The following is a 12,703-nucleotide window of genomic DNA, read 5'->3' on the forward strand; positions in this document are numbered from 1 at the left end:
TTTTCGTAGGGAAAAAACACAATGTGCACAGATTTACTTTAAACTTACACAGTTTGAAGATAATGATAGTAGAAAGCTTCCCTGAAAATAATATTACTTGCTGAGGTGCTGTGTTTTTTGAGAAATGAGTAAAACAATGTCATGAAAATAATTTTCGTCTCAGTGATCATGAGACGAAAATTATTTTAGCATGTAAAAACATATTTTCATGACATCGTTTTACTCATTTCTCAAAAACTACAGCACCTCAGCAACTATTTAAGATGCTTTCTACTATCATTGTTTTTAAACGGTGTAAGTTTAATGCAAATCTGTGGACATTGTGTTTAGTGTTACAAAAAGTACCCAAATCCTTTAAAGCAAAACAAGTTCTAGTCATTGGATGACCAACTTATATATTTAGCGGTGTTTTATATAGAAGGATGGCATTTAATACGAATAAAAAGTAGGAGAAAAGATGTTAAAGGTATTAGATTATGTGATTATTTTTGTTACAAAGCTAAATCAATTACAAATTAAGGTATGAACTTAAAAGCACTTGACACCCTTGGTAATTGTCAAACTCTCATTTGGTGTATGGCAACATAGCCATAAAATAATAAAAAACTGAAAAATTTTGACTCAATTGTTCACCGAAGATGCAAGGGAATAATGAAAGAGTAACAAAAAAAAACCAATGAATTGGTGCACTAAACTTGTGTGCTTTCAGATGGGTTATAAACAGCTTCAGGCCTGATGTATAAAGGTGTTTTATTCGAGTGAGAAATTGCCTCTATTTCAAATACTACGTTAATTCAGAGGAAGCCGTTTCTCACAATGTTTTATACTATTAACAGGACCCACTGCTCGTTACCAGCTAAGTTGCTTATGCTAACGATTGTTTTGAGTAATTACCAATAGTGTCAAGTGCCTGAGATTGCTATACTTTGCTCAACATTGAAATAGCTTTTTACATGATTCTAATTGTGCCATTAGACCGTGCAAATCTTGCGCGAACCGTTCTGATACGTCAAACGAAGAACACATTTTTTTCTGAAAGCTTCGCTTGAAAATATAAATGAACAACAATACTCACCACACTTTTTATGAAATGAGTTTTGAGCCTTTAAAACAAATAATAAAATAATTTGTTAAAAAAAGATTGAAACAAAACTAAAACTCGTGGACAAGGAAGCTTAATTTTTTGTTTTTAACTTTTGTAAATCAAAACACCGTGGTTGAAACCACAATGACATAGACATGGCAGTTTGAATATAGACTATAGACTTTGTTTACAATAAGTGTGACCTTGTACATTCTTTGGGTATTCCGGCAGCCAAGATGTTGCACTGGTCGTATGGGAAAGTTGACACTTGGTGTCATAATTTCCACATAAATCCAAGAGTTATAAAAGTAAAAGCTATACAAGTTTTGAGATGTGCCCCTTTCATCATATCAAAAGGTTTTAAGAGTTGGACAGTGCAATCTCCATAAAATATGAGATTGTATGTTTTCTTCCATTAGGCTGTGTACAAATTGTGCCTGCAGGAAGTCCAGGCTCTATGGCTCTTGTTTTGTAAACATGTGATGTCACAGGTCACATCGTTTATAGCTGTACTGCATTAATACACAATATTACTTCAAGCGCATTCTTTAACAGCATATTTATATCAATCTATAAAAAGAGAACGTCGTAAACTTTCTATGGTATTTATGAATTCCCCACAAAAACTGATTAAGTTTACTTCGAGCTTGACTCAATGGTCATGTATTAAAATAAACAAACAGTAAGTAGGGAGAAAATAATAAAATCTGGTGCTACACTACGATTTAAAACAAGACCCCTTATAGTGTTTGTAAGAATTACTATATAGACCATTGAAACCTATCGACTATTTGTGTATCAATTTTAAAAGAAAGCAAACAAAATATCACAGCAAACAACTTTTGGTAACTATATATCTACATAGGATTATAGGATACAAACAATTGTCTTATAATAGCAATTCCGTTTGCTCTAATCAACATCAGTCCAGCAGAAATATTCATCCAATTTATTATACACCTTGAAAGAAGCTAAAGGTCGTTGTTAGCTAAGCAAGAGATAACAAAGTCTCATAAATGTCTTACTAAAATACACAGACTCGATTTATTTTTATGCAATACATAAGGGTCTCATGATTGTTATTAAAGACATTGGACACCTTTGGTAATTATCAAAGACCAGTCTTCTCATTTGGTGTATCTCAGCATATGCACAAAATAACAAACCTGTGAAAATTTGAACTTAATGGGTCGTGGAAGTTGCGAGATAGTAATGGAAGAAAAAACATCATTGTCACACAAGGTTGTGTGCTTTCAGATGCTTGATTTCGGTACCACAAAATCTAATACTGAGGTCTCGAAATCAAATTCAAAATATTTTCGTGGAAAATTACTTCTTTCTTAAAAACTGCATTACTTCAGAGGGAGCCGTTTCTCACAATGTTTTATACTATCAACAGCTCCCCATTGCTCGTTGCGAAGTCAGTTGTTATGCTAACAATTATTTTGAGTAAGTACCAGCAGTGTCCAGTGCCTTTAACTCTATAAACTAATTTAATTTTGTATTTTATAGCTTTCAATCTACAATACATCTGTATGACAAGGCTGCAAATGCGTTAATGTTTAAACCAATATATACAACTATAATCCCTAACATTAAGTAATTCACACAGTATATTGCTTAAAGCCATTGGACCCTTTCGGTAAACAGTGTTGTCCAAGGCCTACACTTTGTGTACCACAACTTCTATATCAAATAACAAACCTGTGAAAATTTAGGCTCAATCGGTCATCGGAGTCGGGAGAAAACAACGGAAAAACCCACCCTTGTTTCCGCGCGTTTCGCCGTGTCATGACATGTGTTTAAAATAAATCCGTAATTCTCGTTAACGAGAATTTATATTGTTTTGCTGTTATCTCAAAAAGTAAAGCATTTCATGGAATAATATTTCAAGAGAAGTCTTTCACCATTGCCTTCTGTAAACCCTGTAAGTTATTTAAATCTGTGAACTTTTATTTTTTTTCTGAACCGAAAGGGTCCAAAGGCTTTCAAGACCATAGCTACCAATAACCATTTACGATTAAGTATTTTACTATCTAGCAGGAAGTTAAGATACAAACATTAATCATTAAGAAGAAAAAAATCATATCAATTCAATATTTATCTTTTCGCTCTAGTTCCAGTGGACCACAAGAAATATTACAGTTCAGAAGATTATAAAGCATGTACATAATTTTAGAATTTGAAAGAAAACTAAAACAACATCTCACAACACAGACTGGAGTAATGTTGTTTTATCTTACTAACTGTTGTTTTCACCATTGTCACCGATTTGGGTGGAGGATGTCACAGAGAGATCTGCCGCAGATTTAACGAAACGCTAGGATTAATCCCATCTCGAGTTAGGACGAGTAACCCGTCCTAACTTAGGATGGGTTCAATGCGTCCTAACATCTATAGATACGAAACTTAACTCGTCCCAAGTCCTAAAGATTAATCCTAAGTTAGGAAGAGTTTGGTAAAACCGACGGCAGCCTATATCTGGTAAAACTCTGCGTATTTGCGCAGTGAGACACTGATCAAAACTTTGTTTAATTTTTTAAGGATTTTTTTTTCTTTCTTTTTTAATGCATAGTAATCATAATGCACTCGTTTAACTTTCTGTACAAAACCATCAGATGCTTATTTCAGTCCAGTTGATATTTGATGAGCTATTGTGGGTTTATACCAAACTACGCTATACACAGGCTTGATTTAATGTATACTTTGGAAGATACAAATGGATTCATGTTTAAACCAATACGTACAAATGTAAAGGTTAAAAATGTATAGTTATTCAAACCACGCTATACACAGGCTTCATTTAATTGTATGCATATATACATTTTGAAAATACCACATCTCAAAAAACTGACATGATTGTTATCAAAACTAAAAAAATCTTCTTATTTTGGATTTCCATAGCTTTCAATCTACAGATGTATAGACCGATCCGACGCGCACCGGGCGCGCAAGTGTTTTGCACCGCGCGCCATTGCTGGGTTACACATGTGCCAAGTTTTGTGCACACAGACATAATGAAATCATGTTTCTTTTTACTATTTATTGAAATTAAATGTTTTCCTCAACGAATAACACAATTTCCTTAACAGGACATCATGATATACCAATGTAGATCACTGACCACAATAATTTACAACAAAATATAAGCCGAATCATCTTGAAAAAGGTGCTTGTCTTAGGCGAGTTAGGGGTCAAAGACGCGGAAACTGCATAAAAGTAGCTAAAATGCGGTACATCGGCAAGGTATTTTGTCAGAATTTCAGTATTTTACTTTCTGCTTAATTTTAAAAATTTATCAAGAATGTAGTACGTTGTTATATCAAGCAGCCATATCAACGACATTTCATAGATTATCAAGGAAGACATTCAATTCCCATAAAAAGTGAAAAGGAAAACGATTTTCTCGTGTCTTTGTGCACAAAACTAGGCACAAAGACACCCCAGCAATGACGCGCAGCGCACGGCGGCGCCCAGCACTTGCGCGCCTGGATCGGTCTATAGGGTAAGCCTGCTAATGGATTAATGTTTTAACCAAAACGTACAAATATAAAGCTTAAAAATGTATAGTTATTCAAACTACGCTATACACAGGCTTGATTTAATGTATACTTTGGAAGATACAAATGGATTAATGTTTAAACCAATACGTACAAATATAAAGGTTAGAAACGTATAGTTATTCAAACTACGCTATACACAGGCTTGATTTAATTGAATACCTATATACATTTGGAAAATACCACATCTCAAAAAACTGATATGATTGTTATCAAAACTAAAACATCTTCTTATTTTGGATTTCCATAGCTTTCAATCTACAGATGTATACGCTGAGCCTGCAAATGGATAAATGTTTAAACCAATACATACAAAAATAAAGCTTAAAAATGTGTAGTTATTCACACAGAAGTATAGAGAGACTAGCTATTAATAAACATTGATGAGCAATATTTGTGCATACAATGTCTACATGGCACAATTTAATTGAAGGCATTTTGTTTTAGAAGGCAAATTCACGTTCGAATTGTCAAGACAAAACCAAGCTGATTTAAAATTAAAATTAACCAGGAGTGTCAATATCTGTTTACATCAACGAATATTAAATAACAGATATTGATCAAACACAAATGTGTTGTAAGTCATGTTTGTTTGTTGTTGTTTTTCTGGTCTTGGCTGGGTCATGGTCCTTAAGATCTTGCAATGTGGGAATCTCAAAATATTTCCTTGAGAAAGCCAATTCCTTTGGAATCTAAACTAAATGCCATCCAGCATTGAAAACATTTATTTATGCAGCATAGTTTACATAACAATCAATATGTTATGTGTAAGTTACTGCTAGATTTGAAGTCACTCATTGCATGATCGATATAAAGTGCAGTCATGAAAAAAAGAATTACAGTTTTGTTTAGAAGGATCTTAAGTGAACACGCTGTTTGTATTGAGCCATTTACCTAACGTCATCATCAGAAAAGTCTTGAATGCGCCATACTGGTGGGCAATTTCACTGTGCGTTTTTATATATAACTCTATGCTGTGCGTTGTGCTGTGAAGTGGGCATTTTAGGCGACGCAGCGTTAATACACGTAAACTAAACACATAGATATATTCTATATCTATGAGGAAGTTCGAGTGAGGCACTATAGTCGACTATAGTCGACCATCGGTTGAATTTGCATGGTACCCAGGATGTATTTAATGCATAGGTAACCATGGAACATTGACCAGTGGTTGACAAATGGTCGTACTCGAACTTGCTCTATGACTAAACCTAACTGCCCACCAACATGGTGAGTGTGGCATCATTCGCCCCGCGTGACGCAATAAAATCAAAACGCTACTGCTCAAAAAATCATCTCTTGCTACTCATTCTGTGTGCACAAAAGCTATTCAGTCAAGATATTTTGCTATGCAAACCTGCTGGATGAAACCAATCCCGGATGTATTTTACTAAATCAAAAAATAAAAACTCTTTCAAACAATTTAAAACCCCATTTTAATAGGGCAAATTTATATGTTAGGAAATAAAGTAATCCCCCTAAACTAAACCACACCAATGTTTTGGGATGCCTTTTAGGGTCCTTAAACACAATTGGGATGTATGTAACAGTGAACAAAAAGCAGGTGAACTGCATAATCTAAGATGGCCGTCTTAAATAGTACACATTTTTGGAAAAGTGATATATCAGCCAAATAACATTTTAAAACATGATTAGAAATGTTTTTTTTTTTTTTTTTTTCTCGTATATTTGCTATCATTCTTTAAATCCAAGATGGCGGCCAATTTAGCCGGCAACCATGAAAAACTGCTACCTTAAATGAATAGGCTAGACATTTTTTTCTATCTTGTAACATTTCGCTCTACAAACTCAACAATGTCATTCCTTCCAATACGCCTCAGACTAGATGACAAAGTGTTGAAAGCCGCCTCTCCAAATGCTCCAAACCCTTGCTTCCACCGAACTAACATGCAGAATATCTGGTCACGAACATCACCTGCATTGTCATGTCTGATTGCGTACAAGTCGCCACGGCGGAGGCCTAAATATGTGGCTAAACGTACCCAATCTGCTCCCAGTTGTTCTGCTACTTCTAGAAATAGTACCTGAGTTTCAATATCCGTCTGCAAACAAAAATCACAATACATGTCACCCTTAGGTACTTGTTGTAACACATGTCCACAGATTTACAATAAACTTACACCGTTTGAAGATAATGATAGTAGAAAGCTTTAAAATATTGGTTACTGGGGTCCTGTCGTTTTTGAGAAATGAGTAAAAACAATGTTACGAAAATACGTTTTGTCAAAGACCAGGGGCTTTATTCATGAAGCCCTCGTAAATCGGTCACTTACATGGCTCTAAGTAAGACTTTAGTAAGACTTTAGTAAGCCATTACGTGTTATTCACGAAGCATTCGTATCGCTTTAGTACCGCGTTACTTACTAAACCTCTCGTACACCTTCTAACGAGTAATACAGTGACTGGACTGGCTACGGTCACTTAGAAGATATTTGTCACCCTGCAAACAAGGAGAGCCAGACTAAAGCAAGGAGGAAAACCGTTGTCCCGCAACGCGAGGAGGAGGCAAAGGGGAATCATTGGAAGGCGAAGTTTCTCGCCTGCTGAGATAGTGAAGTTAGTTGACCTTGTTGCATTGAATTGGTAGGTGCTTAACAACAAATTTTCAGATGTTGTAACGCTGAAGAGAAAGGCCGACACCTGGGCAAATCGCGGAGAATCAACTGTGTTGGAAAAGTCCTCAGAACTACCAAAGTGGTTCATCACAAATGGGATGACATTCAGAGATTTCGCAAGCTTTCACACGACGCAAACATGCAATGAGAGTACAAAATGTAGTTGGTTACCCCTAAACTAAAAATATACAATAAATAAATAAACGAAGTAAATAAAGTAAATGAAGTAAATACTACAAAGCAACTCGTTCGCACCTTTGTAACCTCCCGACTTGACATGGGAAACTCTCTCCTCTATGGGCTGCATAATAATCAAATTTATCAGTGTCTCGCCTTCAAAATATTGCCGTCAGAATTGTACCCCGGTCCAACACTAGAGTCACATCACACCTATCCTACAAGATCTACATTGGCTACCCATTAAGGATATAATCATCTTCAAGATCCTTGTGTATGTCTATTGCTCATTATTATCAAAGGCACTTTATCACCATATCTCTCAGAAGGACTCCAACCCCATACTTCCAACCGCCAGTCTATATGCGATCTAATAACAAACATCTTTTAAAAAACCCTGACCAAAACATCATGGGGTGAAAGATCAATTACTTGTGCTGCTCCTTCATTAAGGAACGACTTGCCGGATCATGTTAAACTTTCTCCATCAATAGCTTTGTTCAAAACTTCCCTCAAGCCTCATCTAATGAGGACTTCATAACTTTTTCCTGTTTATTGTGTCACTGCGCCATTAGCATATTTAGATGGATACCCGCGCATTATAAATGCCCACTATTATTATTACTATTAACTAAATAAATAAACATAAATAATTATTTAATGATGAAATAAAATAACAAAATCACGAAAAATTTACTAAAAAGTGAGAAAAAATAGGTTAGTAAATTCTCAAAAATTTTGAGAAAGTTTGAGCAAATGTCGCAAGGATTGTAGAACATATTAAAAGTTGTTGTAATTGACATAAAGCTGTTGAAAGGAATGTTGAAAAAGGGCTTAAGAAAACGCTACGAAGCAGAAAACACCCCACGTAGCACTAATAAGGACTTACGCACTCGATTGAAGTTACGAGTGCTTCGTGAATATGACGCAACTCGCTAAGAACGAACTAGTAACACGTAAGTGCTTACTAAGGCCTAAGAAGGATTCATGAATAAGGCCCCAGTTTCTCACATGGTGTACATTAAGGTCACCTGGAAGTTGTATTTTGTCAAAATAAAGCTTTTGTCACTAAAATATGTGTTTTGATGAGTGGAATATGAATAAACAACTAAGGTTTACATAAATTAGTTTCCATGTTATCTACAAATTTGAAAAAAAGCCCGACCCGAGAGGGCGCTGTATGTGACGTCAATCGAGGCGCAAAGAATCGCATGCAGTACCAACACAGCATAGTGACGCTTGGCGCAAGCTAAAAACATGCCCTCAAAGTTGAAACAATACCTGATTTTTTCACGTTAGGCAAATGCTCCTTTAGGTTTGTTACGTCTTTCAGGTACCTTCTTCGACTTCCCCACTAGCTGGAAAAATTATTGTGATGGCGTCATGTTTTAGAAAAGAACTTTTCTCTTCATGTCAAAATGTGTAGTGTATTCCGGATTCTCGAAGTGTTTGCCGCACAGCGCTGGAACCGGACAACTTGGCAAACTGACACCATCTGTTTTGCTGCATCCAGCAGCAATACACCTGGTTGACATTGCCGGAAAAATGCAAGAAAAAAACTTTTTCAAACGTACAAACTCACGTCCAGGACTTGAATGTACCTGCACGTACGTGTGTTCGATGTTCGATCGAGGAAAAGTCTTCCTCGATTGACGTCACAAAAGGGTAGGCGGAGTCACCCCCACACAACTTTATTTAATTTGTTAAACATATAAATCGTCAAAAACAATTACTCAAAAAATTGTTTTATTGTTCAGGAACATATACTCTAATGTTTGAAGGGGGAAAAAAATATATATTTCCAGGTGCCTTTAACATATGCATTAAATAACAACCCTGTGAAAACTTGAGCTCAATTGGTCAGCGAAAGTGCGAGATTGAGAGAAGAAAACACCATTGTCACACGAAGTTGTGTGCTTTCAGATGCTTGATTTCAAGATCTCGAATTCTAAATCTGAAGTCTCGAAATCAAATTCGCGAAAAATTACTTCTTTCTCGAAAACCACGTCAATTCAGAGGGAGCCGTTTCTCGTTACCAAGTGAGTTTTTATGCTAATAATTATTTTGAGTAGTGACCAATAGTGTCCACTGCCTTTGAGCACTTTCCACTAAACTAGTACAGTAACAATTATGTAAGAGAAACAGTTTCACTAGATATTGTGGTCAACAATAAACCTGACTATTATGTTCAACAAAAAACTGGATCACCACTTTTCAAAATGCTCTTTGTGAAAATTCGGTACATTTTGAGCAAGAAGTGTAGTTACAATTTAATCAATAGAACAAAACTGTGTACCCACAGTATTAGAATACCTAAAGATTTATATGTATTTACCAGTGGCAGACGGTTGGGAAACGGCAAGATTGGTTCAGGCTCATCATCTGCTATTTTATTGATTGAAGATCCAGTCGAGAGGTAAAGACAGAAAAATTAGAAACAATTTTAAATTAGAATGATTGATAAATTTAACATTTGATGAAAAATAATTTCCAATAACTTGAACTTTAAACTAAAATGGTTGACAGGGAAATATTTGCTGAAGAATAACTTAAAATAACTTAAAATTATAATAGTTGATAGGTTAAACAAAAATTTGTCGAATATCAGGACCAGAGATGCCATTGAGTTAAGCATGTTTACGTCAGGGTAAAACGGTTTGATGAGCACAAATGAACTAAGTTCCAAGTTAATTAAACCTATCCCAAAAAGTCAAGCCAACACTTGGTTAATGAGTCTGATACATAAAATTAATATAGGGCCTAATTAATAGGATATGAAACAAACCCTGCTCTTATGATAATTTTTAAAACTTGATGTGGGGTTGCTATTTTTTAATATTTTTTTTTCCTTGCCTGTAAAAGCTTCTTTTAAAATTTGGAAAGTTACCTTTAATCATTTTGTTTAACCACTTCATGTCGGTTAACCTAATAAGATGCCAAAATATTTTCAAACTGGCTTACTTTGGGCGCTTATAAGTTCCCCGAACAACTCCGGGCGTTGTCTATTCCCCGCGACTGCACTTTGAATTGCTCCCTTTATAGCAGAACAACAACAAAAGATTATCTGTTATACTTTGTATTTGAGGAAGGAAAAAATAGCAACACGCAAGACAGTGCAACATCAATATAAAATGGTTGTATAATCTACAGAAAATGTGATGTCTTGACAGAGAGGCAGAGCAGGTTTAAACTGTTGCAAACATTATAAAACAAAGAGATTTTGTTTGTCAAATATTAAAGTAACCTGGAAGAGGTATGTTGTCAAAATAAAGCCTTTGTCACTAAAATATGTGTTTTGATGGGGGGAATATGAATAAACAGTTAACTAAGGTTCTAAAAATTTAGTTTCCATTTTATTAACAAAATTAAAAGTTGGCCCGACCCGAGAGGACGCTGTTCATGACGTCAATCGAGGCGCGATGTTTGAAGCGCGACGGCGCGAAGTGTTTGCTGCACAGCGCTGGAAAAGATGTCGGACCGGACCACTTTGCAAACTGACCCCATTTTAAGTTGTTTTGCTGCCTCCAGCAGCAATACACTAGCAGCAATACACCTGGTCGACATTGCCGGGAAAATGCAAGAAATAAACCTTTTTTGAAACGTACAAACTCACGACTAGGACTTGCATGTACTTGCACGTACGTGTGTTTGATGTTCGATCGAGGCAAAGTCTGCCTCGATTGACGTCACAAAATGGGTAGGCGGAGTGACCCCCTCACAACTTTATAGATTTTTTAAACATATAAATCGTTACAAACAATTACTCAAAAAATTATGTTATTGTTCATTAACATAAACTCTAATGTTTGAAGAAAAACAAATCTATTTCCAGGTGACTTTAACACAACACGTGTTTCCCTTTTCCATACAAATAAAACATTCTTTTCTTAAATTTATTGACTTGAATACCTATTGTTGAATAATGGTGAATCTGTTATACTCACATCGACTTCAATATTTGGTAAATGAAGAGTATTATTACCACTCCCACTGGTATGGAGTTCGTCAGGCTGTAAAGTCCAAAAAGTAGTAATCCTCTAACTGTATCATTTGTAATTATCATTATTCAATAAATGTTAAATTTGCATCAGGGATTGTAAGCGTATTCTGAGGGATGGAAACCATATCTTAAGCGTTAGATTTAAAGCGTAGGGGGAAAATGGAAGTGTATCTGTTCTGAATAATTGTATTAAGCAAAAAGTAAAAACTTTGCTTCTGTTGGTAGTACGGCTGGAAGTAAAAAAAAAATCAAAAGATCTTGTGATTTATCCGAACCACCTTTTGGTTCGAATAAATCACGTGACCTTCGCCATTTGAAAAAAAATCTTGCAAACTGATCAATTGGATGACTTTGTTAAGAACCGTTCTTCTTCATTAGGAGTCATGTTTTGGTAAAACAAAATTGGCACATATAGCCTAACGAAGCCGGTGTGTCCCTTTAAATAAAAGCAGTTATTACCATTCGATTGCGTGCTTCCGGAGGCCTCCGAGCATCACGGATCTGGATCAAGTTGTTATTTCCCATTTGATTCTGAAATATGCATGGAAGAGGAATACAATCGAGAACCATTAAAGACAGTGGACACTATTGGTAATATTGTCAAAGACCAGTCTTCTCACTTGATGTATCTCAACATATGCACAAATCAACAAACCTGTGAAAATTTTAACTCAATTGGTCGTCGAAGTTGCGAGATAATAATGAAAGAAAAAACACCTTTGCCAAACGAAGTTGTGTGCTTTCAAATGCTTGATTTCGAGACCTCAAATTCTAAACTTGAGGTCTCAAAATCAAATTCGTCGAAAATTACTTTTCTCGAAACTACTTTACTTCAGGGGAGCCGTTTTTCACAATGTTTTAAACTATTAACAGCTCCCCATTACTAGTTACCAAGTAAGGTTTTATGCTAATAATTACTTTGAGTAATTACCAATAGTGTCCACTGCCTTTAAAATGACTGTGTAATGTCGAACATAATCGAGAGGTTACAAAACTCAGTAGAGTGGCACACAAATTTACAAACAAGTTTACTTAGGTCGGTCAAGTCAATGGCTACTACTATGCAATCTTCATTTACTGCAAACTCAACATAAACTCTCTTATGTAAACACTAACAACAAACAACAGTTCTTAAGAGTCAGTTCAGGTAAATAGTTGACATACTTGCTCACGGTCAAAAACTGAATTTTTTTTATACTTTGTTGGTGGAAGGGCCTTGGGGTGCAAGTAAACAAAATTGCATTTT

General features: G+C 35.6%; 1 protein-coding gene across 5 annotated transcripts in view; it reads right to left on the reverse strand.

Moving 5' to 3' along the window:
• Positions 1 to 279: 279 nt before the first annotated feature.
• Positions 280 to 12,703, reverse strand: part of LOC139951357 (uncharacterized) — a 50,375-nt gene continuing 37,951 nt past the window's right edge. For 4 of the 5 annotated variants that reach the window (XM_071950215.1, XM_071950218.1, XM_071950217.1 and 1 more), the window contains 5 exons: positions 11,917 to 11,988; positions 11,402 to 11,467; positions 10,419 to 10,491; positions 9,793 to 9,842; positions 281 to 6,707 (listed from right to left, as the gene is read on the reverse strand). In XM_071950215.1, coding sequence (XP_071806316.1) covers positions 6,426 to 6,707; positions 9,793 to 9,842; positions 10,419 to 10,491; positions 11,402 to 11,467; positions 11,917 to 11,988 — 543 coding nt within the window. In that variant the 3' untranslated portion in view covers positions 281 to 6,425. Of the gene's footprint in view, positions 6,708 to 9,792; positions 9,843 to 10,418; positions 10,492 to 11,401; positions 11,468 to 11,916; positions 11,989 to 12,703 lie in introns of all 5 variants that reach the window. The other variant, XM_071950216.1, reaches the window with a different exon arrangement.

This window comes from Asterias amurensis, chromosome 19 (assembly GCF_032118995.1).
Source record: "Asterias amurensis chromosome 19, ASM3211899v1".
NCBI lineage: Eukaryota > Metazoa > Echinodermata > Asteroidea > Forcipulatida > Asteriidae > Asterias > Asterias amurensis.